Genomic DNA, 25,821 nt, shown 5'->3' with positions numbered 1-25,821 from the left:
TTATAAATACTTGACGCTACGTTGATCAAATATTTACTCATCACTTTGATAACGGATATGATTTGACAACCTTCGATAGATTATTTTTTTCAGGTAATGCTGACCTTGTGAAAATATAACACAAAGTTTCGAAATAATTAAGTTATTTTTATAAAATTAACTGAAGTCCTATTGCTATCCATAAATATTTTCTGAATACATTTTTAAATGTAATACAAATATAGAAAGTGGAGTTTATTTATTTCACTCCAATGGAACAGTGTATCCAAATCTAGTTGCATACACAGACAGCAATTGTTTGTCTTAATAACAAAATAATCGGACTTTGATAGAAGATTTAATAACGCTCGGAAGGTCGTTAAAACTTATCAAGAATAGGATCGTTTCTAGATTTGAACCCTGTCTAATTACCAGAACTTGTTGGATATGTCATATGTTATCAATTTTTCGTGACACCAAGTCAGGCAATCCCAAGCGATTTGTATAAATGTGCTATGTGAAAGGTCCGTGCTGGGAGAAAATAATGTTAAGAAGATGAGAACTTAGTATTAATAAAACGGAAGTTTCTTTAAGGAAGGCCTACTTCAACCAAAAACCTGCTTGCAAGTGTGTAGTGTAGAGTAACTTACTTGTGTTTTTACTTTTGTTTATATATATATATATATATATATATATATATATATATATATATAAACAAAAAGTAAGTAAGTTTAATTACTCAAAATTGCATAGATATAGATCCTTCGATCGGACAAGTACTAATATTACACGTCATTAGCATGTAGCCGATAAAATATTTTTTTATCAAGTCATTTATTTATAGAAAAAGCTAATTCAGAAATAAATGACGCTACGTAGATCAAAAATTTACTAATCACTTTGATAACTGTGTAACCTTCAACAGATTATTTTTTTCAGGTAATGATGAGCTTGTGTGACAATATGACACAATGTTTTGAAAAAATTGTAGAACTATCATACAATTAAGTAATTTTTACATATTATCTTAATATAAAACCTTCGACAGATTTTTTTCAGGTAATGCTGAGCTTGTGTGAAAATGTGACACTATAATTTGACAAAATTGTAGACCTATCATACAATTAAGTAATTTTTACATATTATCTAATATATAAAATTCTTGTGTCACGGGGTTAGTAACCGAACCCCTCCGAAACGGCTCGACCGGTCCTCATGAAATTTTGTTTGCGTATTGGGTAGGTCTGAGAATTAAACACCATCTATTTTTCATCCCCCTAAATGTTAAGGGTGGTCCACCCCTAAATTTTTTTATTTATTTTATAGACAAAATTTTTCGTTTTTATTTTTTTACGATACACCATACAAAAATACATGCAAATATATTTTCACCCCTCTACAATCATCCCTTATGTTTTTTTTGTTAATTATAAACTTTAATTTTTTGGCTCAAAAACATGGCAAAACAACGTTTGCCGGGTCAGCTAGTATTTGTACATATAAAACCTTCGACAGATTTTTTTTCAGGTAATGCTGAGCTTGTGTGAAAATATAACATAATGTTTGGAAATAATTGTAGAACTAACATTTACTTAAAAAACTATTCTGATTTCTTTACGCTCTGCTTTGCTATACTATATTACTTTACCATACGTAATGTAACGTTAAGCGGTTTCGCTAAGCTATTTTACGTTATGTTGTTAGTTAGATACACGTTGTTAGATTCACTGTCCGTATTGTAATTTCGGAGAGTTGTTCAGTGGAACCTCTGTAGCAACGAAGATATTATAACAAAAAACTATAAATTTGTGTAAGGTATATCAAACAATATAAAACAATTTGGATATGAAGTATTGTACTTGAACTACAACAACCTAATAAATGATAGAACACAACTTAGCCGTATCAATAGAATTTAAAAAATTATTTTAGTATATGTTACGCAAAAGCCCAAGCTTGATGTTGAGATAGCCATTGCGGATTACAACAGGATATTGATCGGGTAGTAAATTGGTACAGGAAAAATCGACTGAATCTTAATTCTACAAAATGTGCTGTTATTTCTTTTACCAGAACAAGGACACTGATTCTCTATAATCATTTAATTGAAAAGCAGCCAATTCCATGAGTAGCAGAAATAAAAGATCTAGGGGTAAATTTAAACGTAGAATTAAATTTTCGGGAACTCAAAAAATATTTGTAAAACAGCATATAGGAATTTAGCGTTTATTTTGTGTATGGCCAAAGGTGTTTTTCAAATATAAAAGCGGTAATGGCATCGTATAATGCACTTGTTAGGAGCCATTTGGAATGTACCTCTATGGTTTAGGCAAGAAAAAAAATTCTCTTATGGTAGACTGTAGAGGGTATTCAAAATAAATTTACGAGATAAATTTACATGAGGTTGTATGGAGTGTACCCATTTTATCCAGTAATGTATCCAACTTTGTTGGTCTTGGTTATGGTAGGATATAACAAGCTAGAGGTAAGGAGGGACCTTACTATCTCATTATATTTTTTTGCAGAAATGTTGGAGAGAGTGAGGCTGCGTGCGCCAACAAACCACACTCAGCGCGGTAAGCGATCTCAATTGCTGGCAGTGCCTCGGGAGCGTACAAACCAGTGTCTTGCGCACCCTAAATATTATTGCGTGTGAGACAGTGTATTTAGTTGCACACAGGCTGAATTCACAAGAATTGCATTATGTATTTACAATTAGTTATAAAATGGTAGATAGATTTTAAGTTTTTTCTTGTTATGCTTGTACTATGTTTTTAGATTAGTTTTCTATTGTATTAGTATTAAGTTACTGTAAAAATAGGAAATAAGGAAATAAATATTTTTATTGAGCTGGAAACTGAAACAATTAACACACTACACGCACACTGATATTTTCAAAAACATTTATTAAGTTCTTTTCCACAGTGTTCCACTTTTCTGTTTGGTTCCAACTTTAGCTGACCAAATCCTAAAAATACAATGGTACTTCTCCGATTTGTTCAAATTACTTTGGGACAATCTCAATCTCATTGCCTGTTATTATAAATATATACATAGATTCCAACAACAGTTCGGGCAGAGATAAAATGTCTACGAAGTCCAATAATCCGGTAATTTAGAAATCTTTATATTTTGCCGGATGCAAATATTGTCTGGAAAGGCTTTAATCATTAATGGTTATTTATATACTTAATATATTTTCGTTAAACCAATATAATCATGTAAATAATATTCTTAAAAGCGCGCATATGCCGTTCAATTTACTTATTCTGTTATTTTACGGACCTGACGTCATATGTCAGCCCGGGACGGGGGGGGAGGATCTTATCGAAGTAGACAAAAATATATAAAACAAGCTGCACGCGCACAAGTGACTAGTGAGCGATCGTAAAAAATTCTAAAAAGTTTATTTATATGGTAACTTGTGAAGTTTAAATTTTACAAAAGAAATTAAAGTGTGACAAGTGATCAACAGAGTAATTCAATTTCTTCACAAGAATCAAGATCTAGTTTACACATTTGACAACTGTGGTCGTGTATAATAATAATAAGTATGATATCATTTGACAATAACATATAATAAGATTAAGAACATTTCTGAACATTTGAATAGAACTTTAAAAGCTTTAGGCTTTCTTAGTTCTTATTGATAAATAATATTAAGTTAAGATTGAGAAGGCTCATTTATTATTTTTATAAACTGTCGAAATAAGTAATCAGGTGCTTTGTCGGGTGTAATAAAAATAAATATTATTCTTAATTTGACTTTTTTATTATTTTTTTTTTCAGAAAAATGGCAACTAAAGTAGCCGTTGTTACCGGATCAAATAAAGGAATCGGATTTGCCATTGTACGAGCTCTATGTAAGAGATTTGACGGTGACGTTTTCCTTACCTCTAGAGATTTAGGTCGGGGTCAGAATGCAGTTGCTGAACTTAACAAAGAAGGCCTGCATCCAAAATACCATCAACTGGACATCACAGACCCTAAGAGTGTTGAAAAATTCCGTGATTATTTAAAAGAAAATTATGGTGGTTTAGATATTCTAGTGAACAATGCTGCTATTGCTTTTAAAGTTAATGCTCCGGAACCTGTCATAGTTCAGGCAGAACAAACTTTATTTGTTAATTACTACTCTGTTCTATCGACTTGCCAAATACTCTTTCCAATTTTACGCAATGGTGCCAGAGTAGTTAACATAACAAGTTCTTGTGGGCATTTGCTTAAAATCAAGAGTGAGAAGTTGAGGAATCGGTTTAAGGACCCTAATCTAACTATAGAAGGTTTGTCTGGCTTGATGCAAGAATATATTGAAGCAGCAAAACAAGGTAATCAAGCAGCAGACTGGGGAAATTCAAGCTATGCTGTTGCTAAGGTTGCTATAACAGCATTGTCCAAGATTCAACAAAGAATGTATGCTGATAGAGGTAATTTATTCTCTATTTAAGTTAGTCAAGTTTAACATTAATAAGGTATTTTTTTATGCCATAAACATGTAAACACATAAACTACACATGACTTTAACAATATGTATGTAATGAAATAAAATGTCGTATGTATATATGAATACACAGTCCCATTTTTAAATTTTTGTTCTCCTGTTGTTGTTTCCATGATGTTGTTATTTTCTTACTTACTTTTAAATATTTAATTTTTCAGATATCATAGTAAATGCAGTGAACCCTGGCTATGCAGCCACTGATATGACTTTACATAAGGGAAGGCTAACTATTGATGAAGCGGCAGTTGCTCCGGTTTACTTAGCATTAGATGCTCCAGAGTCTATTAAAGGGCAGTATGTTTGGAAGGACAAGACTGCAATCAGTTGGGAAGAGGAATTGGCTGATCCAGACTATGTTATATAACTGACTAGACTATAATAAGGCTTATAATATATTTAATCTTATATTATGACAAAGTTTTTTTCATTTATTCAATCCTTTGAATTGAGACTTTGCTGCTCTTAACATTTCAGTAAATCTTTTTAGTTACTGTATCTAACGATCTTGTTACTTAATCTGTAGATTTTCTAAATAATTATTGATGATGTTAAAAGTATATTTAATACCTACAGTATATTTTTTAAACAAGTAGCTTCAAATTTTCAATTTGTTCTGCTAAGCTTTATTTAATTTTTATAATATTAAGAATCATAAATACACAAACACTTTCAAAAGAAAACAATGTCTCACATAACTTAAGCTAAACAAAGTTCATAGATTCCTACTTTTCATGTGAAGCCACTATATCTAGGTCACCACAAAAAAGACATTAATTACTTATTGATATTTAGTAGAAATTAGGTTTGATAGAATTAATTATCACAGAAGAAACATATAATTTAAATTGAGTATGCACAATAATTCTGTTTATTGAACGGTCTGGTTCAATACACGAACATAAGAGTACACATATATACAGGGCCTGATTAACCCTTAGGCTAATTAGGCTGCAGCCTAGGGCGTGACGATCTAGGGGGGCGCGCTGAAATCGCGATTTCGCGAGATGCTATGCATCATCCCCTGCATATTTCAACTAGACCGAGACAAAACAAGAAGATGGGAGAATTTAGTATCCAAATTAGATGAAAAATCGACGGTAAATCACGCAATAACATGAAAAAAATGAGTGTTAACTGCAGCTACAAAGGCCTTTTTCAGCACGTATAAGAGTAAAAAGTTAAATGTACGCCCCACTCCACCAGCAAAAACTTACAGCGCCGTCGCTAATGGACAAAGATAGTGGTTTTTTTTAATTATTGAATTTGAAAAAAAAGGTGGCGCACATCAATATAAAATAGCCTAGGCCCTAGAGCGATCAGAACTCTCCATCAGTCTCTGCATATTAGTATATAGGACCTGGATGACCGAGCTTTGCTCGGTATTTTTTTATTTTAATAAACCGTGTTTTTTGTAAATTATATTTAAGTACGAATTAAATACTAATAAAATGATGAAATATGAATAATATTTTCGATCTTGCCGACAGAATAATAAAAAAAATGAACTGGTTTTTTTAAAGTTATTAATTTGAAGAAAAAGTCATGAGTGTGATAGAACACGAGTAACATGAAATTTTCTAGAAATTATTCCTAGCTAGATCGATTTATCGCCCCCAAAACACCCCGTATACAAAATTTCATTAAAATCGTTGGAGCTGATTCCGAGATTCCAATTACATATATATATATAAGAATTGCTCGTTTAAAGATATAAGATAAATTATTTTCCAACAATATTATCCATAATTATTGAATGTAATGACAGTCAATAATTAGTTCAAACATGACATACAAGTCATCAGAGATTTGTAGTATATATTTGTAAGGGGATTATATTTAGAATATTGTGATTAATTATCATTATATCTAAGTGGGCAAGTATTGCGATAAGATATAAAATCAGAAATAGACAAGAGTTCTGTCTTTTTGAAAAACTTAATTAAATAACAAATAATTATTATGACCAATCCCTCTCCGAGCGGCTTCACACTTTGGCGTTGCGTAGAGATATGGGATCTCTCTGCATCTTCTACCGGATTTACCATAGTGAGTGTTCGGAGGAGTTGTTCGGATTAATATCTGCAGTTGAGTTTTATCATCGGACATCGAAGCAGAATACGAAATTCCACCCATATCACCTCGACGTCCGCCGTTCCACAACTGAGGGTTTGAAGGCAGTTTTTGCCGCGCACCACCACTATGTAGAACCAGCTGCCCACAATGGTATTTCCGAACCAATTTGACTTAGGGTTCTTCAAGAAAAGAGCGTACCAATTCGTAAAAAGCCGGCGACTCACTCTCGAGCCCTCGGGCATTGAGACTGTCCATGGGCGGCGGTATCACTTAACATCAGTGTTATGATGATAATCGTAGGTTTTCAGATGAGCCTCCTAAAAATCTACGATCGAAAAACGAAACGAAAAAAAAAACCTACGATCTGACGAGTCAAGTAAGTACTAATATCGCATGTCATATCATTAGCACCTAGCCGATAAAATATTTATCAAGTCATTTTTTATATTAAAAAAGCCAATTTACAAAAAAATCAAGCTATGTAATATTTACTAATCATTTTGATAACTGTGGAATCTTCTTCCGTGCCCCGTAATGCTGAGCTTGTGTGTAAGTGTAGGTAAATATTACATAATCTTTTGAAATAGTCATGACTCATGAATCATGATCAAACTTTGTTCATGAAAGTCAAAGTCAAATCATTTATTCTAATTAGACCACCTAAAATGGCACTTTTGAAAGTTAAATAAAATATAAAGATGATTCCAGTTGCCCCTTCTAAATGGTAGTTTCGTGTGGAAAAGAATGAGCAAGAAACTCTACACTTACTGTTTTAAAATTGAATGTTCAATATTTGTATAAGTACATTAGTTAAATAGTTATATGTAAAGACAATCTCCTAGAAATTGGAATAACACTACCTACTTTACTGGTCAGTAATTGTCTTGTCAGTATACAATATGTATAAATTAATCATATATCTTCAATTATCGAAGTAATATTTCTAATTTATTCATTTAGCAACAACAAAGAAGCAGGAATGGATGAGTGATTTCATTATACAGCTAATGGAAGACCGGAGATTGAGCTAGAATATAGACCTCTGCGCTTTATGGAGGTCGATAATCTTATCCGAAAGGAAATTAAGGCTCGTGAAACGCATTTCAAAAATAAGTCATGGAAGAACTGCACAACACACATGATAGCTTCAATGTGCACAAAAATATTAAAGAAATGTTGCGACATAAGTGCAGCAATTTAACTAGCTTATCCGATACAAACAGGCTGCTTCTTTTAAGTACCGAGGCCAAGAAGGATAGATAGTTGAAATTCATATCAAAAATATTTGAAGACTCAAGAAGACACCTTGCAATGCCGTTAACTGATATTGGCCCATGCACACTAAAAGCAGAAATATTTGCGTTACAATCGGCTAGATTGGGCAGAACCCCAGGTCCAGATAAAATCCCAGTAGAAGTCGTAAAACTGTTGGAAGGGAATAACATAAACTTACTCAAACGATTAGTCAAGCACTATTATGACACAGGTGACCTCCCAACCGAGTGGCTAAGATCTACGTTTATTACCATCCCGAAAAAGAAATAAATATAAGTAATAGTATAAAATAAAACTCGAAAATGCGAGGAATATCGTACAATCAGCCTTATGGGCCACGTGCTAAAGTTATTTTTATCATCATACATAACCGAAGGAGAAATAAGTGTGACAAACAATTGGGAGATAACCACTTTGTCTTTCGCTCTGGTGTCAGGAGAAGCTCTATTTTCTCTGAATGTCCTTGTACAAAGGTTTCAAGATATGCAGTAGGTATGACGTCTGACTATGCTTTATAGATTATGTAAAAGCTTTTGACAAGGTTAAGCATAATGTTCACTTATATCGTTTAATTGACACCGGTCTCGACGAAAAGGATCTAAGAGTAATCAGGAACCTGGAAAAAGATCAAAAAGCCACCGTGAAAGTGCATCACGAAGAAACGGATGAGATTAGTAAATACTACACGGTAAATACCGTGGTGTCACAAAGGTACGGTAACTTTTCTTGCTTCTTAGTACCCAACCAATGTCATATTGCAATTTAAATAGGCAGATGTATCAACCCTCATAAGTTTTGCGTTATAGACAACAAATATGTATTAAAGTTTCGAAAAGTTAAAGAACCTTCAACGACTAATATTAAATGTTATTATAAAAAATCTAAACTATTAGGTATCGGTACCCTTTTCACGTTGAAAATGATTAAAGCTAAAGACTTTAGAACAAGTGGTAGATATAACACGTCATGCACACTGTCATAAAGGAAATATTTTTTTGACATCATAGCATTAAAACTAAGAGAGCTTCAAATACTAATAATGCTCTCTTTGACGTTATTATTTATTTCAATTATTTGAAAAAATATTTTGTGTATCTTGTCATCGAAAATCGTTTTGAGAATTTGTTAGAACGAAATAACGAAATCAAGATGCCTTAGGTAAACAATGACACAATAGCTCAATCAGGTTCAAATTTATGATTGAGATGCGCTACGGACGTATAACAACTTCAAATTGCACGAAGCTGCTCGGTGTACAACAAAAAATGGTTCTTTGGTCAAACAAATATGACATAACTTTTATTGGTGTTATATTTTTTAAAGAAACTGCTGCTATCAAAAAGGGGGAAAATATTAGAAAAAGATGATAAAAATGAAGTTGCGAAGGTAAAAATCATAAAGATCTGGGAGGATCTGATCATATTTTAAATAACGAGTACCCTATGATTGGCGTCTCCTGCCTAACGGGCTTACTAACGACGGCGTTATACATAATACAAGTAAAGTGTTCGAAATTTATCAAGAAACAGAACAAATTATTACATATTCCGATATGTTTTATCGACTGACTGAATGAAAAGTAATGCTGATAAAGAAGAACCTTTTTGTATATTTCTTTGTTGATAAATAATAATAAGCCTGTTTTGTGGATGGGTTCATAGAAGACATAAATTGTTTCGTAAGTTGCATTGGCCGTGTGGGAGTCGGGAGACCCTGAGTTAACATCGATGATTATCGATCATCCCTATCATAGAGATTTTCATGTGACATTGACAGCATGGTCGTGACTCGTGTGACGTGTCGTTTTTAATAATAATATAATTTGACAAGAGAAGTAGCAGGAGAAAGGCGGGAAACGTTGGTCGTGGCGGGAGTTTTGTTTTTTTAGTAAAATTTATAAATTTAATTTAATTGATATAAAAGATCAATTTGTATATAATTGTATGTAGTAGTTTAACTTAATTGTTTATTTTTTTAATTTGTGTATATATTCTTCAATATTTGGTAAGTTTTTATACTTTTTCCTCAAGGCCTGGAATCAGGCGAAAAAATGAACGAGCCCCCGGATATCGGGGGCTCGCCCCCCGAGGTTGCATGTAATATTGTAGTAGAAAATAGATTTTCTAAACTGGACGAGTCCAGTGTAGACACAGATGTGGATCAACGGAGTGACCGTAAAAGAATGAGATTAGGTAAAATTTGCAAACATTGTAATAAGAGGAAAAAAAGATTTGACCCGACGCGTCGTAACAAGCAAAAAGAGACTGATTGTTCGTGCCAAATACCGGATATTGAATTTCCCTCATTATGTACTGAGATTAAGAACGCTAACGATATAGATAGTTTTCAGCAAAAACGTGACCCAGCACATAAAACAAGTGTAACTGTAAATATCCAACAACACCCCCCATCAGATAGTTCTCAGTCTCCAAAAAATCCTACAGGCAGATCGTTTTATGAGGCCTATGACATAGGGCCGTTTGTAGTTCATGTGCAAAAAGTTTCTTCAGATACTGGCACCGCCTCCCTGCACCCAGTCCAATTTGGGTATTTCCTAAAGAAAAATTCATTTAAAAACATTATTAATGGTAGCATTAAAAGGATAGGCAGAAACCGAATTTCCCTATCATTTTCAGACCACAAATTTGCAAATGAATTTGTTAATAACCCTTGCCTGACAATTAATAATTTTAAAGCTTTTATTCCTTCATTTAATGTGACTCGAATGGGGCTTGTGCGAGGTATTCCCGCAGAATGGTCTCCTGAAGATATATTAGACAATATCTCCTTACCTGTAGGCAGCGGAGGAATAATAAAAATTAGACGCCTAAATTATAAAGTGCGTAACAGCTCCCCACCTGAGTGGAAGCCATCACAGACTGTTGTTATAACTTTTGATGGCCAAGCTCTACCAAAACATGTGTTTGTATGCTACAATGCCCTACCCGTGGAACTTTATTCATACCCCACTATTCAGTGTTATTCTTGTTGCCGATTTGGTCATACTAAGTCCAATTGTAACTCTCGACCCCGATGTTACAAGTGTGGCCAAGGCCATACTGGGGACACATGCAACATACAAGATGATGCAGCATCTTGCTGTCTGTGTTCAGGTCTACACTTTGCTACAAACAGGAAATGTCCAGAATATGAACGACAGACTAAAATTAAATTATATATGGCTCAGAAATGTGTATCTTATGCAGAAGCAAACAAAGTGTATGATCCTGTGTCAAAATCTTTTGCTGAAATAGTAAAGTTTTCAAACATGCATAATTCTCCTAATTCTCCTGTGCCATCTGTATCGCCTTCCTCTTCCTCGATTGCGTCGTATAGTAGATCTTATAAGAAAAACATATTTGTTAAACCAACAACCCCCAAACTAAAACGACTGGGGTATAACAAAACAGAACACTTCAGTTTAATAAAGGACTATGATGCTCCAGCTTCTCCTAACGGGGTCGCTTTAATAAACAGTAACGACAACAATAATGAAACAATGTTCTCAATCTCTGATGTTATCCAACTTTTGACTGAAATAAAATCCATTTCTAACTCTGACAACAATGTAACCGAACAACGCCGCCCAACACTTGCTTCCTTAACTCAATTAAAATCCACTTATGCGTCCCGAACGCGAACAAATAATCCAGTGGAATTGCAGAAGCGCAATCTGCAATAAAAACGATTTAATCTATTTGCATAATAAATTTGAACCTTTTGTCTCAACTCTGTCGGAAACATGGCTTCGCCCGGAATTGACATTTCGAATTCCAGGTTATGTTATTCTCCGACAGGACAGACCTGACGGCTATGGCGGTGTTGCCATAGTCATTAAAAATAATCTCCCCTATTCCTTATTTCCACTTCCCTCATTCGGTGATGACTTGTCAGTCATGGCTGCTATTGTAAATAAAATTTGTATAGTATCTATTTATTTTTCTCGTCCTAATGTAAATATTTTTTCTCATCTTAATCAACTGTTCTCCATCCTCCCAAGGCCTTTCTTAGTCCTAGGTGATTTTAATTGCCAACATCAATCTTGGGGAAGCACTTCTTCCAACTATTATGGAGATCAATTATTAGATATTATAGATTCTCATGGTATATGTATTTTAAACACTGGGCTGCCAACTCGTGTTACTGGTCCACGCGAAGGTGCAAGTGCGCCTGATCTATCTTTATGTTCACCTGATTTAGCTTCAACTTTGGACTGGCACCCTCTAGCATCTTCGTATGGTAGTGACCACTTTCCACTTGTTATTACTTTTCCTTCATACAAACCTATCAAAACCAATCGCTCTCCTCGTTTTAAATACAGATTAAACAACGCAGATTGGAAATTATTCAACCAAATAGTAGAGCAGAAAACTAATACTTATTCTCAAGAAGGTAGCCAGATCTCCGCAGAAATTCTTTCTCAGGTTTTGATTGAAGCTGCCGATGAATCTTTTTGCACTAAAACTAAGATCCGATCGCAAATTCCTTCACCTCCCTGGTGGGATCATGAATGTACAGCTGCAATAAAAGAAAGAAAACAGGCCGAAAAAAAATACTGCGAGCATATGTCAGAAGAAAATTTCGAGTTATATTTAGAATCTGCCCGTAGAACAAAAAAATTGTTTAAGAAAAAGAAATACGATGGTTGGCAATCATTTTGTGCCTCCATTAGTCCAGATGTCAGCCCGTCAGAGGTCTGGCGTAATATTCGTAGATTTAGATCTGCATATAATAATTCTCCTTCTTCTAAATTACCGAAAACTCTAGCTGATCAGTTTATGGATCATCTTGCTCCCCCTTCTGTACCGGAACAGAGATTTCCTCCATTATCTATTCCTGCTTACATTTTTGATGACCTAAGTGGAATAAACGCTCCGTTTTCTTTGATCGAACTTAAAGGTGTGCTTAATAAGGTAAAAGACTCTACTCCAGGAGAAGATGGGATTCCATATTCTTTTTTGAAAAATCTTTCGGACCGTGTGCTGATTCTGTACTTAAATATTATAAATTCCATTATGATTTCTGGGTGCATTCCCAAATCTTGGATCACTCAATCAATTATACCTATTTTAAAAGACAATAAGCCAACCGATGATCCTTCTTCTTACAGACCCATTGTCCTTTCTTCTGTTTTAATGAAAATAGCAGAACACCTAGTAAAAATCCGTTTAGAATGGTTTTTAGAGAGTAAAAATCTATTAGCAACGACCCAATTCGGTTTTAGAAAAAGTAGAAGCACAATGGATAGCTTAGCAATATTCACTACAGACATAAGATTAGCATTTTCAAATAATGAGTCAGTAGTAGCTACTTTCTTAGATATAAGCTCAGCTTATGACAATGTTCTTATATCGGTTCTCAGGGAAAAACTGCTATGCTTAAACGTACCACCAATTCTAACAAACTTTATTATAGATATGCTCAGTGAAAGATACATAAATTTATTTATTGAAGATGTCAAACTATCTCGGACCGTATGGAAAGGATTACCACAGGGTTCTGTACTCAGTCCTTTGCTCTATAACATCTATACGTATGATTTAGAAACATCATTGCAGGCATCAACAAATGTACTACAATATGCAGACGATCTTCTTATATACAAATCGGGCAAATCAATTGAAAATAATTGTCAAATTCTAACATCTTCCCTTTCATTTTTAAACTCATGGCTGACTTCGAATGGTCTAGACATATCTGTATCCAAGAGCAGGGTCGTGTTGTTTTCCAGAATGCGTAAGCCTCCCCCGGTCCAGGTAAAGTTTGATAATGTTTTGATTCCCTCAACTAATAATGTCAAATTCTTGGGGGTAATTCTAGATTCTAAGCTCACCGGTGTATCCCACTGTGAGTATGTAACAGCGAGATGTGAACGAAATTTAAATATTCTTAGATGTTTATCGGGCATCTGGTGGGGAGCGCATTCACACTCCTTAAAACTGATTTACAACGCCATAATCAGAAGTGTAATGGATTACGGTACTTTCCTGTTAGAACCAGGAAATGTTTCTGCTTTCAAAAAATTGGATAGTATTCAAGCAAAAGCAATGAGAATAGTCTTAGGAGCTATGAAGTCAAGCCCAATCAATTGTATGAGAACCGAATGTGTAGAGCCACCATTAAACTTACGCCGACAATTTCTATCTGATAAATTCCTTTTCCGCTGTATGCAATTTAGTAACCATATCCTTACACCTAAACTGACATCCCTGACATATATAATCCACACTTCTCAATTTTGGAAAAACAAACGCACACCATGTTTGGTTACAAGTTACACAAGATTTACTTCTCTTAAGGCTCCTACTCACCAAGCGACTTCCAATCCTTTGTTCAAATATAGTTACGATTCCCTTTTAATCTCTCCTGATATACATACAAGCATAGGTCTTGTTAAAATTAAGAAAAACCAAAAGTTAACATTTAATTATATTGTTGATACTAAGTGGCCACAATGGCATCGAATATTTACAGATGCATCTAAACATTCCAGTGATGGGTGTGTAGGTGTTGGTGTAATACATTCTAACTACAATATTGTCCAAAAAACTAAACTCCCTCCTGAATCCTCCGTGTTCACTGGCGAATGTATTGGCCTATTCAAAGCTATAGAATACATCCTTCTACTAAAACTTCAAAAAACTGTAATTTTTACAGATTCACTTAGTTCTTTAAATGCCCTGGCCCGGTTCCCATTTGGATCACATTATCAATTCCCTGTCATTTCCGAAATTAGAAACTTACTATTGAAATGTTTGAAAGAAAACTATTCCGTATCGTTTGCATGGATTCCTGGTCACTGTGGAATATCTGGAAACGAAAAAGCCGACCGTATTGCCAATGAGGCAGTGGATAGTGGAGATGTGGATATTTTTGGAAACTATGCGCATGACTTGATGGCTCTTTCTGGGATTTATCTCCGGAATTCCTGGACTGAATCCTGGAATCAAGATCGTTCAAAAGGTCGCCATTATCGTGCTATTCAACCTTCTATACCCATTAAGCCCTGGTTTTGGAGACTGAGATTCGGTAAAAGAGTTACAACAATACTGTCTCGTATGCGTCTGGGACACGTCTGCACCCCAGCTCACCTTGCTAAGTTTAATATTATTGACAACCCTACGTGCGAATGTGGATATGCTGAAGCTGATTTGAATCACATCATTTTTGTTTGTTCTCGGCGCGAACGGTCGGCTCTTATCGACGGTCTCATTTCCCTTCAAATTCCTTTCCCTTCATCCATATCCTGTTTACTTTCAACAATGGACCCACATATATATAAACTTTTAGCAGCTTTTATCTTAAGTAATGATATAAAAATTTAGATCCTATGAATGTGTATATATGTAAATATCTTTTCTTACACTCCTTTTATATCTATCTCTATAAGAATTGATCTTTTATTTTATAGATTATTTTCCTTTCCTTAATTCCGTTTCATCCGATACATTTATTTTTTTACCCGTTTCCCTGTTTTGACCCTGGGCCACAATGCACAAACCGTGCGGGCCATAATAAAAAAAAAAAAAAAAAAAAAAAAAAAAAAATTTGACAAGATGAAGATTTCTGAATATTTGAGTACGAGCTGATTGGAGATTTCTTATTTATTAATAATTTTCATAGATAAAACTATAACGGTTAATTTATTATTTTTATAAGCTTTTCAAGGAATCAGTTGTAATAAAAAAATATTCTTTAAGAAAAGTTTTCAGAAAAATGGCCACTAAAGTAGCCGTTGTTACTGGTTCAAATAAAGGAATCGGTTTTGCCATCGTACGAGGTCTCTGTAAGCGATTTGATGGTGACGTTTTCCTTACCTCTAGAGATATAAATCGGGGTCAGAATGCAGTCGCTGAACTTAACAAAGAAGGCTTGCGTCCGAAATACCATCAACTGGACATCACAGACCCTAAGAGCGTTGAAAAATTCCGTGATTATTTAAAAGAAAATTATGGTGGTTTAGATATTCTAGTGAACAATGCTGCTATTGCTTTTAAAGTTAATGCTCCAGAACCCATCGCAATTCAGGCGGAACAAACTTTGTTTGTTAATTACTACTCTGTTCTATCGACCTGCGAAATACTCTTTCCAATTTTACGCAATGGTGCCAGAGTAGTTAACATATCAAGTTCTTGTGGACATTTAAGTAAAATCAAGAGTGAGAAGTTGAGGAATCAGTTGAAAGACCCTAATCTAACTATAGAAGGCTTATCTAGCATGATGCAAGAATATATTCATGCAACAAAACAAGGTACTCATGCAGCGGACTGGGGAAATTCATGCTATGTTGTATCTAAGGTTGCAGTAACAGCATTGACCATGATACAACAAAGAATGTATGCTGATAGAGGTAATTTATTATCTTTTTAAGTTAGTGAAGCTTAATGACATTAAAATAGCTTTCTAAAAAATTGTAAACACATATACAACATATGACACAAAAATAAAATTTTGTAAATATACATACTGGTAACAGCTTCATAACAATTTTCTATTTTATGGAATCTCCACTCGTCTTTCGTACCAATGGCCTCTCAATCTTGTGCCTTGTGGCCCAAGCCACATTACCAATTGTTTTGTCACCCTGTTGTTACATCGTTATGCATTTTGTTTCAGATATTAAAGTAAATGCTGTACACCCTGGTTATGTGGACACTGATATGACTTCTCATAAGGGAGTGCTAACTATTGATGAAGGGGCAGTTGCTCCACTTTACATAGCATTAGATGCTCCAGACTCTGTTAAAGGGCAGTATGTTTGGAAGGACAAAAGAATAATCAGTTGGGATGGAAAATTACTTGATAAAGACTGATTGTACCTTACAATTAAAGCTTAAAATAATACTTTAATATGAAAAATTTTATGTTTACAAATATGTAGATATAATACAATGAAGCTCTACTGTCCTTAAAATTGCTGTAAATTTTGTACATTTTCTAAATAATAAAAGATTGAGTAATGTTACAAGTATATTTAATTACCTATAGTATAACAATAACATTAATAATTATTTTTTGAAAAGAGTTGCCTCAAATTATAAATTTGTTCAGCTAATCTTTATAACAGAATCATAAATAGATCAGCTATTTATTAAGTTAAAACAATGTCTTGTATTACTTAAGCTAAGCTTAAAGTTTATAAAATCCTACTTTTGATTATTCACATATTGTAGCTGATGTTGCATCAATTATGGCTTGCTCACTGCAAAAAAAGAGACTTACATTATTAGATTTGCACAGTAGTCATTTAGAATTAGGGCATTATGAAGTACATTATGCCTAAATTACTACTCAAGGTGATGTAGTTTTGCAGTATGTGTAATCAAGTTTGTGGTACAAATTATACTTTCAATAGTAGAGTGGGACTTTATAACTTTGTAGACATTTACATGTCAATTAGAAATGGAAAGACTCCTTTATGGTCCATATTTAATTAGCATGTTTTCTACAATTTTGCATGTCATGCAATTTCTGTCAACCAATGTTATTAATAAGGAGAATGAAGGTACTACATGAAGGATTGAATTATAGAATATATTATATTATATATTCATAAATATGAACCATTATAATTTTTATTAATTTCCACTGCTGACTAAGCCTAGTCTTTGATAATTAATACAGTGCAAATCTAGATTGAGTCTAAATTATTATTAATACAAATTTATGAGCACGAGGCTTTGTTTAGCCACCAAATTCAGTGTTTTTTTATAGCTTAGATAAAAAAAAACATGTACATGCTTCATAATTTGGTTTTTGTTTTCTACAACTGAAATATTTTGCTACCATTGATTTCGTGCTTATTAGGTTTGTAGGATGAATCAGTTTAAAAATATTACTAATTAACTATCACAAAATATTACACTACTCACTCTAAAAACTATATTCAACAACATTTGAATTAAAATTTAAAGAACAATAATGCAAAGTTTTTTTTTATCTACAATAATATAAACTGACTGTTCCATATTATTTTCATTGCTATAATTCTGTTTATTGAGCAGTCTGTCTCAGTATAAGAACAAAACAGTAGATATTGCTTGCCCCAGGGAACAAAATCGTATGGCACTATTACAACTGTTTTGATATTTTCTCAATTTTTACTACCTTATTTTAATTTTAAATTCGTTTGTTCATAATGTTTTCTGAAATAGATTGCCTCAAACACAAAGATAGTTTTTGCATTAGTTATTTTTTAACTATTTACAACTTATACACAGCAACAATGTTTAAATCGTCGAATAGGATTTCATAAACTCTCACTTCACATATATATTTGTATATGTAATGTACTTAGAAATATAGCTTTACCTTTTATTTTTTCCGAAAAAAAATAGATTTTGCTTTTTTTATATAGAACAGGTGCAAACGGGCTGGAGGCTCACCTGATGTTAAGTGATACCGCCGCCCATGGACACTCTCAATGCCAGAGGGCTCGCGAGTGCGTTGCCGGCCTTTTAAGAATTGGTACGCTCTTTTCTTGAAGGACCCTAAGTCGAATTGCTTTTACGACTTTGTCCCCAGGGGCGATATATTTAATGTCTTACTTGAAAATTTCCTATAAGTCTTAATTTTGTAATGTTGACATGAAATACAACAAAGACTTGTAGTAAATTTGTAAACAAGGGGTTTATATTTGTAATATTGTGATAAATTATTATTATAAGTGGGCAAGTATTGTGATGTAACATACAACAAAATATTTATTTTTTAATATTAGAAATAGAAGTATAGTTTTAGTTTAATAGAGTTCTTTCTTATGGAGAAACAAAAATATAAGTTATATAATTTGCAATTAAATAACAAACACTAAACCTAGTGCATACTCAAAATAAGTTTGAGCAAAACCTTAACTATACAATAGTTATTACTAACTTAACAATGTTTAGATTAGATATGATACAAAACTAGATCCCATGGAACTATATAAGAGATATATACTGATGTAAGCTTCTGAGAGCTGTTTAAAAATATTGAGCCCCATCAACCGAATATATATTCTCCAGCCATTTTGTTTCTTAAACCCTCATATGACTTTATGCCCTGTTCTAGGATTCATCTGAGTTTGTGACATTTTTAAAATTACTTTAATTCTTCCATGAAATTCGAATACCCAATCTTTGATTGTTACAGAGAGGCGACCACTTGTTAGCATTAAGAAAATTATCAATGAAATAAATTCTGAAATATGCCTGTCATATTACATACCCTTTATTGAGTTTGGTGTTTATTATATTTTTTTTATAATAATTGAGCGAATGTTTCAGGTAGTAACAAAATTATGCTAGGAATTTTGTCAAACACCTCAAATAGTCCAAGAGTTGATGTGCTTAACAGCTTACATCCTGTACATACTGGATTGTTCTGTTCACATGGATCTGTTTCGGAGATAACCGTCGACATTTCATAGATTTACAGACTGATGTATTTGTGAGTCAGTTGACATTGACAACGACGGATTTAGTCTATGCCTAAAATCCGATACCTAAACGATGGATTCCCTCTGAATATCAACAAAAGTTTCAAACATTGGTATTTTTATACCGTTCGGTTCTTCAGCATCTTCTGGTTCGGTCTTGACAAATACTTCTTCAATTTGCATGGGATCTTTGGAACATCCAGGCACTTGGGTTATTGAACGTAATTCCCTGCATTTCTTTTTCGCCTGCGCGTGAGTCATATTCAGATGTTTGGTGAAATAGTGAATGCGGACATAAGATTGAGTTTTGAACTTCTTTCCACACTCATTACAACCATACAGCTCTTCTTCATTTGTTGGTGATTCAGGATTCTGAAAGAATTTTTGGGCTTGTTTATCTATTTTATACTGCTATTTATTATTTCACATCTAATAACATACTGTTACGAGCTAGGGGATCAGATAGAAAATGCCGTAGAACAGTATAAATCAATGAGAAATTTATATACACAAATTAACCGCAAATTACTCGAAAAAATTCACTTATTACACACAAAACAAAATACTGTCACAAATCACTTTAATAACGCACTCTTCACATAGTACTTTATCACTTGTGCTCACTTTATTCACATTTTTCTCTTCGGTGTTAATCTTTTGATATCGCATTCGAAACTAAATTAATCGATCGCGTTTTGGTTCGCTTATATATCCCTAATCTTCAAAAATTTTCAAGAATTTTCTAGGCAGGATTGCTAATGAGTAGCGATTGAACAATTCTAGTATGACGTACTATCTATCTATCTCTTTCGCGCACATTGCTCCGTCCTTGTAGTACGGTATTCTAGAGTGCTCAGTCTTACTTCGAGACGTTTCCGATCTTGTGGAAAATCTAGAAACATTGCAGTCGACCCGTCTTCGTAACAATGCATTCCAAGTGTGTGTGTGAATATGTTAATGCTTATATATATAACACTAGCGACCCGCCCCGGCTTCGGACGGGTGCAATGCTGATACTAAATACACTACAGAAATTCTGTGAATGTTGTATATAAAAATGTGGGTTATCCATAAGAGATAGACATATACCATCATGGACTTTTCTGTAGACCTTTTCAATGTGTACAATACTTAGTGCATTATTTTGATAAAACTCGTAGGGTTCAGCCTGCGTTTGCAATTTAAGCGGAAAAAATGTAATTATTTACGACATCACATTAGAAACCTCAAAAATAACAGTACTTCTCCACAATTTAATGGTTGTTATTATACATATAAACCTTCCTCTTGAATCACTCTATCTATTTAAAAAAACCGCATCAAAATTCGTTGCGTAGTTTCAAAGATTTAAGCATACAAAGGGACATAGGGACAGAGAAAGCGACTTTGTTTTATAATAATATGTAGTGATTAAGGTTGAAGATTTCAAAGTTTCCCCAATTTTTCTAAATTGTACTATCAACAGCCAATTCTTTTACATCATAATATACCATAGTGACTTTGTAAATAGGAATATTATTAATTAGAAACGACGTTGTATGCGAGATCATTAAATTAATATTCATAACATTTGTGTATAAAATTAACTTGGTGAAATATCATACCATATCCTCCACCATGATAAGTTTCCTCTTATTCTGCCTTCGTATTTGTGCACGCGTCATGTGCAAATGCGCGACCTGGTAGTGCACCTTGACATAAGACTGCGTCTTGAACTCCCTTCCACACTCGGTACATGGGAACAGCTCACCTGCATGCGACTTTATGTGCCGAGTTAGAACTTGCTGATTCTGGAATTAAATTACCTATTTTTACTCCACATGTAAGAGAAAAACTTATTTATATATATATATATATATATTATACTATTATATTTTACCTTAAAATATAATATTTTTATATTTTCTTCGTTTTTAGTGTTTTTGTTAAGTGATACTGCCGGCTATGGACACTCACATTGCCATAGGTCTCACAAGTGCGTTGCGGCCTTTCAAGAATTAAACGCTCTTTTCCTGAAGGACCCAAAGTCCAATTGGTTGAAATACTTCAGGGAGCAGCTAGCTTAGAAAACGCTCAATTGTGAAACAACGGACGTAGAGGTGAAACAGATGGTACTTTGCATTTTGCCTTGACGTCCGATAATAAAACGATATCTTGTTAATTATCTATTTAATTAATAATTAATTCTTCTTTAGGGTGACCTGTAAAGATCTGGATCTTTAAAAAAAATCTACTAACCGCAAACGCCTTTTGACAATGCGGACAATGTTTGTCCCGAGGTGGGACGGCCCCCAAATGGCGAGTCGCGATGTGGTCTCGCAGACGAACTGGGGTCCTAAACACTCTGCCACAGGTACAGGCATGACCGCCTGCGTGTTGCAAGTGGGTCCATTTAATGTGAGATCGAACTTCGCCCTTTGAATAGTATAGACGTTTGCAATGATCGCATTGATACCTGGAAAGTTTGATAAAAATCATTCTCTTTTTCTAACTACTTATGAAGATTTTATTTAACTAAAATCTTTATTGCATTCCATATTTAAAGAAAATACTTTTTTACCGGATTGAATACATGTTTTATTGTAAACTTATAATTATTTTACATAATTTTATATTCATCCGAAGTTTCTCATAATATAATATTCGATTACTAATGCTTGATGAATACTTATGTTAATATTTTAGACGTGACATGTTATAATTTATTTCAATAAGGACCTTGGTTAGGCAAAGCAATGTTGTGAGAGGGCATGCTCTACCATAGTTAATACATTTCTATTCTAACAAGATACATTATTTATTTGGTATTAAATAAATAATACCTTTCGCGCTTCGACTTCACATTGCGAAAAGGAGAATGTAGTTAACATTTATAAACTTAACTTTTATAAAAGAAATTAAAGTCGATCGGTCAGATAAAGATTCAGTTAACCTCGAGTTATTTGCCTCGCTCTTCAAACTTTAAACATAAAATTTCCGGTAATTTGTTATATATTTTTATTGAGTCGGTCAATGGTCCTGATTGATGCAATTTATATTTGAAATCGCATTGGGTTTGATAAACTTTCTGGTTGTTTAATATATATGTATCAATTTCTATAAAACATAAATTACATAATTATGTTACAATACACAAGCGATTTCGAATCAATTTTCCGTTTCTTAAAAGTTCAGAAAATAAAGAAAATTGTTTTTGGTAAAACGATATATATCCTATGCTCTGACGATTGAAGTGAAAATTGTATTTACATTTTTCTCTGCATGATATTTAAATAAATATTAATTTTTTTTAGTAACAATTAGTATAGACCTACTTCTTGCCACCATCAACATGCATTCTCTGAACATGGTTGTGCATCTTAGCGCGGGTCTCAAATGGCCGCTTGCAGTACGTACAGCGATTGTCTTCGTCCGGACGACTGAAATTGCATGATTCATACATATAATCATCACACACGTTTCTTCAGAAACGTAATACTAAAAAAACTTGATCATTTTTCCAATCGTGATCACGAATGTGATCAAAAATTAAATACCTATTGAAGTATAATAAATTAATGAATATCCCGGGTTAAAACAGCTATTATAAGCACATAATTCATATCTTATCCATTAAAATATGAAAACGCCATTGCGTTCAATACGCCATCAATTTCAATGTTGGATCTACTTTTTTTTTACATTTTAACTCCCAGTTATACGTCTTATAGTTAAAGGTAGATAAACTAGAATTCCAGTCTCAATAGAAATTAACCGCCAATGGATAATTCAGTCTGAAGAACTTTCTATTTATCCACAACATCTCTGAAGTAAAAAGATATAAAATAAAGGGATTTTTTAACAACTGCATAATTTTTGGTATCTTATAACACATGTTTAATCAATAGTACGTTATTTCAATATGTATATATGTCAATATGTATGTATGCACTTAAGAATAATTATAAATGAAAACATAAATTAATATAAGAAATAATAACTAACAATATAATAGCAAAAAAATATAGAATTGTGTTTAAAAAACAAACAATATTGTTATAAAAAATTATATAATAATTATTGAAAATTATTACAACAAATAGGGATAAGTGGAAGAATCTGGAGAAGGCCTTCATTCCATCGGAGGTCGAGTACTAGTTTAAAACTTAAAAGTCATGGACTTACTGTAGTAGTAGTGTATTCAAATAAAGGCTATTTTTATTTTTTTATTTTATTTATTAAAAAAAAAACTTCCACTTACATTGTAAAATTGACTGCATGCGCGGCTTTATAGTGCTCATCCAATAAATGTGAATTCCTAAAACTCTCTGAACACTCCAAGCAAACAACTTCACATGATTCGTGTGTCAACATGTGTGTCTTGAGATACGATTTGTGTTTGAAGGTCCGGTCACATTCCGGACATTTCACTATTTTTGAGTCCTGAACTTCCTTGTTATGTTTTCTGTAAATTATGTTATTTTAATTTTATGCTCTAAAACTTCTATCGTTTTTCAATAATATAAATTCAAACATGGCATTAAATGTTTACCGCCAATGATGGCAGTAAAAAATTATATAATCTTAAATAAAAAAAATTTAGTATTTTTAATTCAGCGACCATGTTTTTTAAATATAATTTTAAAAATTTCATTAGTTAATTTCACCATTATGTCAAAAAATCGACAGCCACACTATTTATACTTACGGTATCATTCGTCGACTTACTATAAGCATCACTTAGTTAACGATTGTTTGATTGTTTTATTTCTATTTCAAGAGAAAAGGCATAGAACTTATAAGAGGTAAAATTTTTAACATATTTTCTACTTCTAAATTGTTAAGTCAAAATGTATCATGCCAGTTTAATTAATATTGTATTGAGCAACTGGGTTAAATAAAGATCGTAAAAGCTCACCTAATATGATTCCGGTACCAGCCACTCTCATAGTAGACCTGTTGGCAGATGGGGCACTCCATTGGAGTAGATTTGGTATGAATCTGTTCAATGTGACGGCGAAGGTACTGCGGACGCCTGGTAAGATAACACCAGTCAGTAAATACCATGTATATATGTCAAAATTCCTACAGGAAAGATCTGTGGTTCTAGAACATGGGCCTTAAAGCTAGATAGAACTTTAATATGTCGAAATCCAATACGTTTTTGATAAACAGGAGACAATACTTAGCGCTAAGTCTCATAATCTTACCCTAAGTGTAACTCCCATATGCCAATAACACTCCTTAGCGCTAACAATATATAGCTCATTCATTCTCCTACAATATAATTTATATAAAACTAACACAATGAGGTACTGCCTATAACTATATGTATTCTATATTACTGCTTAATTTGAAAAAAAATCAGAAAACTATTTCTAGACAGAGTTGATGTTGATGAACGTATCTCAATGTAAAAGGCTAAGAGTATAAAACAAAACATCGTAAAATAATATTAATAATAATAAATAAATAATAAAATATGTATTAATATTATAATAATAAAAAATCCCAGAGGCTGTTTTATCTCTGCCTTTTAATAAATGTAAGAAATGTATTAAAGAAAAGTTATGTAAAAAGGCTCACTATAAAGTTAGCGATTATCCAGTTGATAACAGGGCCTGGGACTAGTGCTGGGCAGTGGGCAGGCTAGTTCTAATTAATTTGCTATATTTGTTTTAAATATTATAGTACTGTTTGACGATTTGCTTTTTTTAAAAGAGTACCGAGAGTTTTTTCTGCCGGCTTTTTCTCTCGGCCTACACCCTGTCTTCTTTGCCGATGAGTAGGGATGCCTACAGGTTCGAATGTAATGACGTGAAATGAGTGATACCATGATGATCTTATGTTCCAAAATAAACGTATTTTATTTATGTTTTTATTTTATAAAAATACTCACTTGAAGGTAGACCCGCACTGGTCGCAGTTAAACGTATTCCCGCTGTGCATAAAAGATACGTGGCCTGCCACTGCGTCTTTGTCCTTGTATCGCACGCTGCACACCATACACCTATAGGAATAATAACCTTACCTTCAAAAATATATTGAATGAAGATTAATAATCAAAACGAAAATGTATAAACCTTAGTAGGTCTAACTTGTAACCAATATTTTCTAATAGTGGAAGAATATTTGAAATTAGTAAGTCAAGAAGTTTGAGACTATTCATTAGAATAAATATACAAATAGTTTCTTTTAATAGATGACAAATTTAAAAACATGTGTGCACTTATGTACACCCGTTAGACATCCTTTTTTAAATATTTTATCTTTCACCTTATTCTACGTTTGTAGAAAAACGACACTAACAATAGAAAAAAACTAATATGTTGATAAATGATGAAAAAGCCATTCTAGGCTTACTTAGCAAAATACTTTGTTGTTGTATATTATTATTTTATAAACACCTACCTATATCTTCTATAATGTCGCAATTTGTGACGATGAAGCGTCTCCTCACTCTTCATATAAGTATTGCACACTTCGCAGACAAATTCACCCGATTCCTAAAAAAAGAAGAATATAGGGAAGGGCTGAGTATATAATTAGTTTCAGTTCAAATATTACAACAAAATTTTATAAGGGTAGATTTTCA

The 25,821-nt window shown here is 33.3% G+C and overlaps 3 protein-coding genes across 9 annotated transcripts in view; 2 read left to right on the top strand and 1 right to left on the bottom strand.

Annotated features, from left to right (window-relative positions):
* The window catches only part of LOC111001144 (zinc finger protein 26), a 37,118-nt gene that overhangs the window by 8,837 nt on the left and 2,460 nt on the right, over window positions 1-25,821 (bottom strand). For 2 of the 6 annotated variants that reach the window (XM_022270865.2, XM_022270866.2), the window contains 8 exons: window positions 25,638-25,732; window positions 25,126-25,236; window positions 24,145-24,261; window positions 23,488-23,691; window positions 22,562-22,666; window positions 21,486-21,702; window positions 20,852-21,037; window positions 18,253-19,619 (listed from right to left, as the gene is read on the bottom strand). In XM_022270865.2, the coding sequence (XP_022126557.2) occupies window positions 19,314-19,619; window positions 20,852-21,037; window positions 21,486-21,702; window positions 22,562-22,666; window positions 23,488-23,691; window positions 24,145-24,261; window positions 25,126-25,236; window positions 25,638-25,732 (1,341 nt within the window). In that variant the 3' untranslated portion in view covers window positions 18,253-19,313. Of the gene's footprint in view, window positions 1-16,840; window positions 17,031-18,252; window positions 19,620-20,851; window positions 21,038-21,485; window positions 21,703-22,561; window positions 22,667-23,487; window positions 23,692-24,144; window positions 24,262-25,125; window positions 25,237-25,637; window positions 25,733-25,821 lie in introns of those variants that run through there. The other 4 variants (XM_022270867.2, XM_045630637.1, XM_022270868.2 and 1 more) reach the window with 4 other exon arrangements.
* Window positions 3,338-4,890, top strand: LOC111001155 (carbonyl reductase [NADPH] 1-like). Of its 2 annotated transcripts, none has more exons than XM_022270882.2 (3): window positions 3,338-3,530; window positions 3,769-4,406; window positions 4,639-4,890. In XM_022270882.2, the coding sequence occupies exons 2-3, from the start codon at window positions 3,773-3,775 to the stop codon at window positions 4,842-4,844; spliced, it is 840 nt and encodes a 279-aa protein (XP_022126574.2). In that variant the 5' UTR covers window positions 3,338-3,530; window positions 3,769-3,772; the 3' UTR covers window positions 4,845-4,890. The 2 variants fall into 2 exon arrangements, with proteins under 2 accessions (XP_022126574.2, XP_045486596.1); XM_045630640.1 differs by lacking the exon at window positions 3,338-3,530 and adding an exon at window positions 3,678-3,699.
* Window positions 15,405-16,788, top strand: LOC123689621 (carbonyl reductase [NADPH] 3-like). Its single transcript, XM_045630641.1, has 2 exons — window positions 15,405-16,178; window positions 16,445-16,788. The coding sequence occupies exons 1-2, from the start codon at window positions 15,545-15,547 to the stop codon at window positions 16,639-16,641; spliced, it is 831 nt and encodes a 276-aa protein (XP_045486597.1). The 5' UTR covers window positions 15,405-15,544; the 3' UTR covers window positions 16,642-16,788.

Source organism: Pieris rapae, chromosome 13 (assembly GCF_905147795.1).
Source record: "Pieris rapae chromosome 13, ilPieRapa1.1, whole genome shotgun sequence".
Taxonomy (NCBI): domain Eukaryota; kingdom Metazoa; phylum Arthropoda; class Insecta; order Lepidoptera; family Pieridae; genus Pieris; species Pieris rapae.
The sequence above is the reverse complement of the archived record's forward strand: the minus strand, read 5'-3'. Positions and strand labels throughout refer to the sequence as shown.

Coding starts and splice junctions, on each gene's coding strand:
- LOC111001155 (XM_022270882.2), top strand. CDS start 3,773: ATGGCAACTAAAGTAGCCGTTGTTACCGGATCAAATAAAGGAATCGGA. Junction 4,407..4,638: donor AAGAATGTATGCTGATAGAG/GTAATTTATTCT, acceptor TTAATTTTTCAG/ATATCATAGTAAATGCAGTG.
- LOC123689621 (XM_045630641.1), top strand. CDS start 15,545: ATGGCCACTAAAGTAGCCGTTGTTACTGGTTCAAATAAAGGAATCGGT. Junction 16,179..16,444: donor AAGAATGTATGCTGATAGAG/GTAATTTATTAT, acceptor ATTTTGTTTCAG/ATATTAAAGTAAATGCTGTA.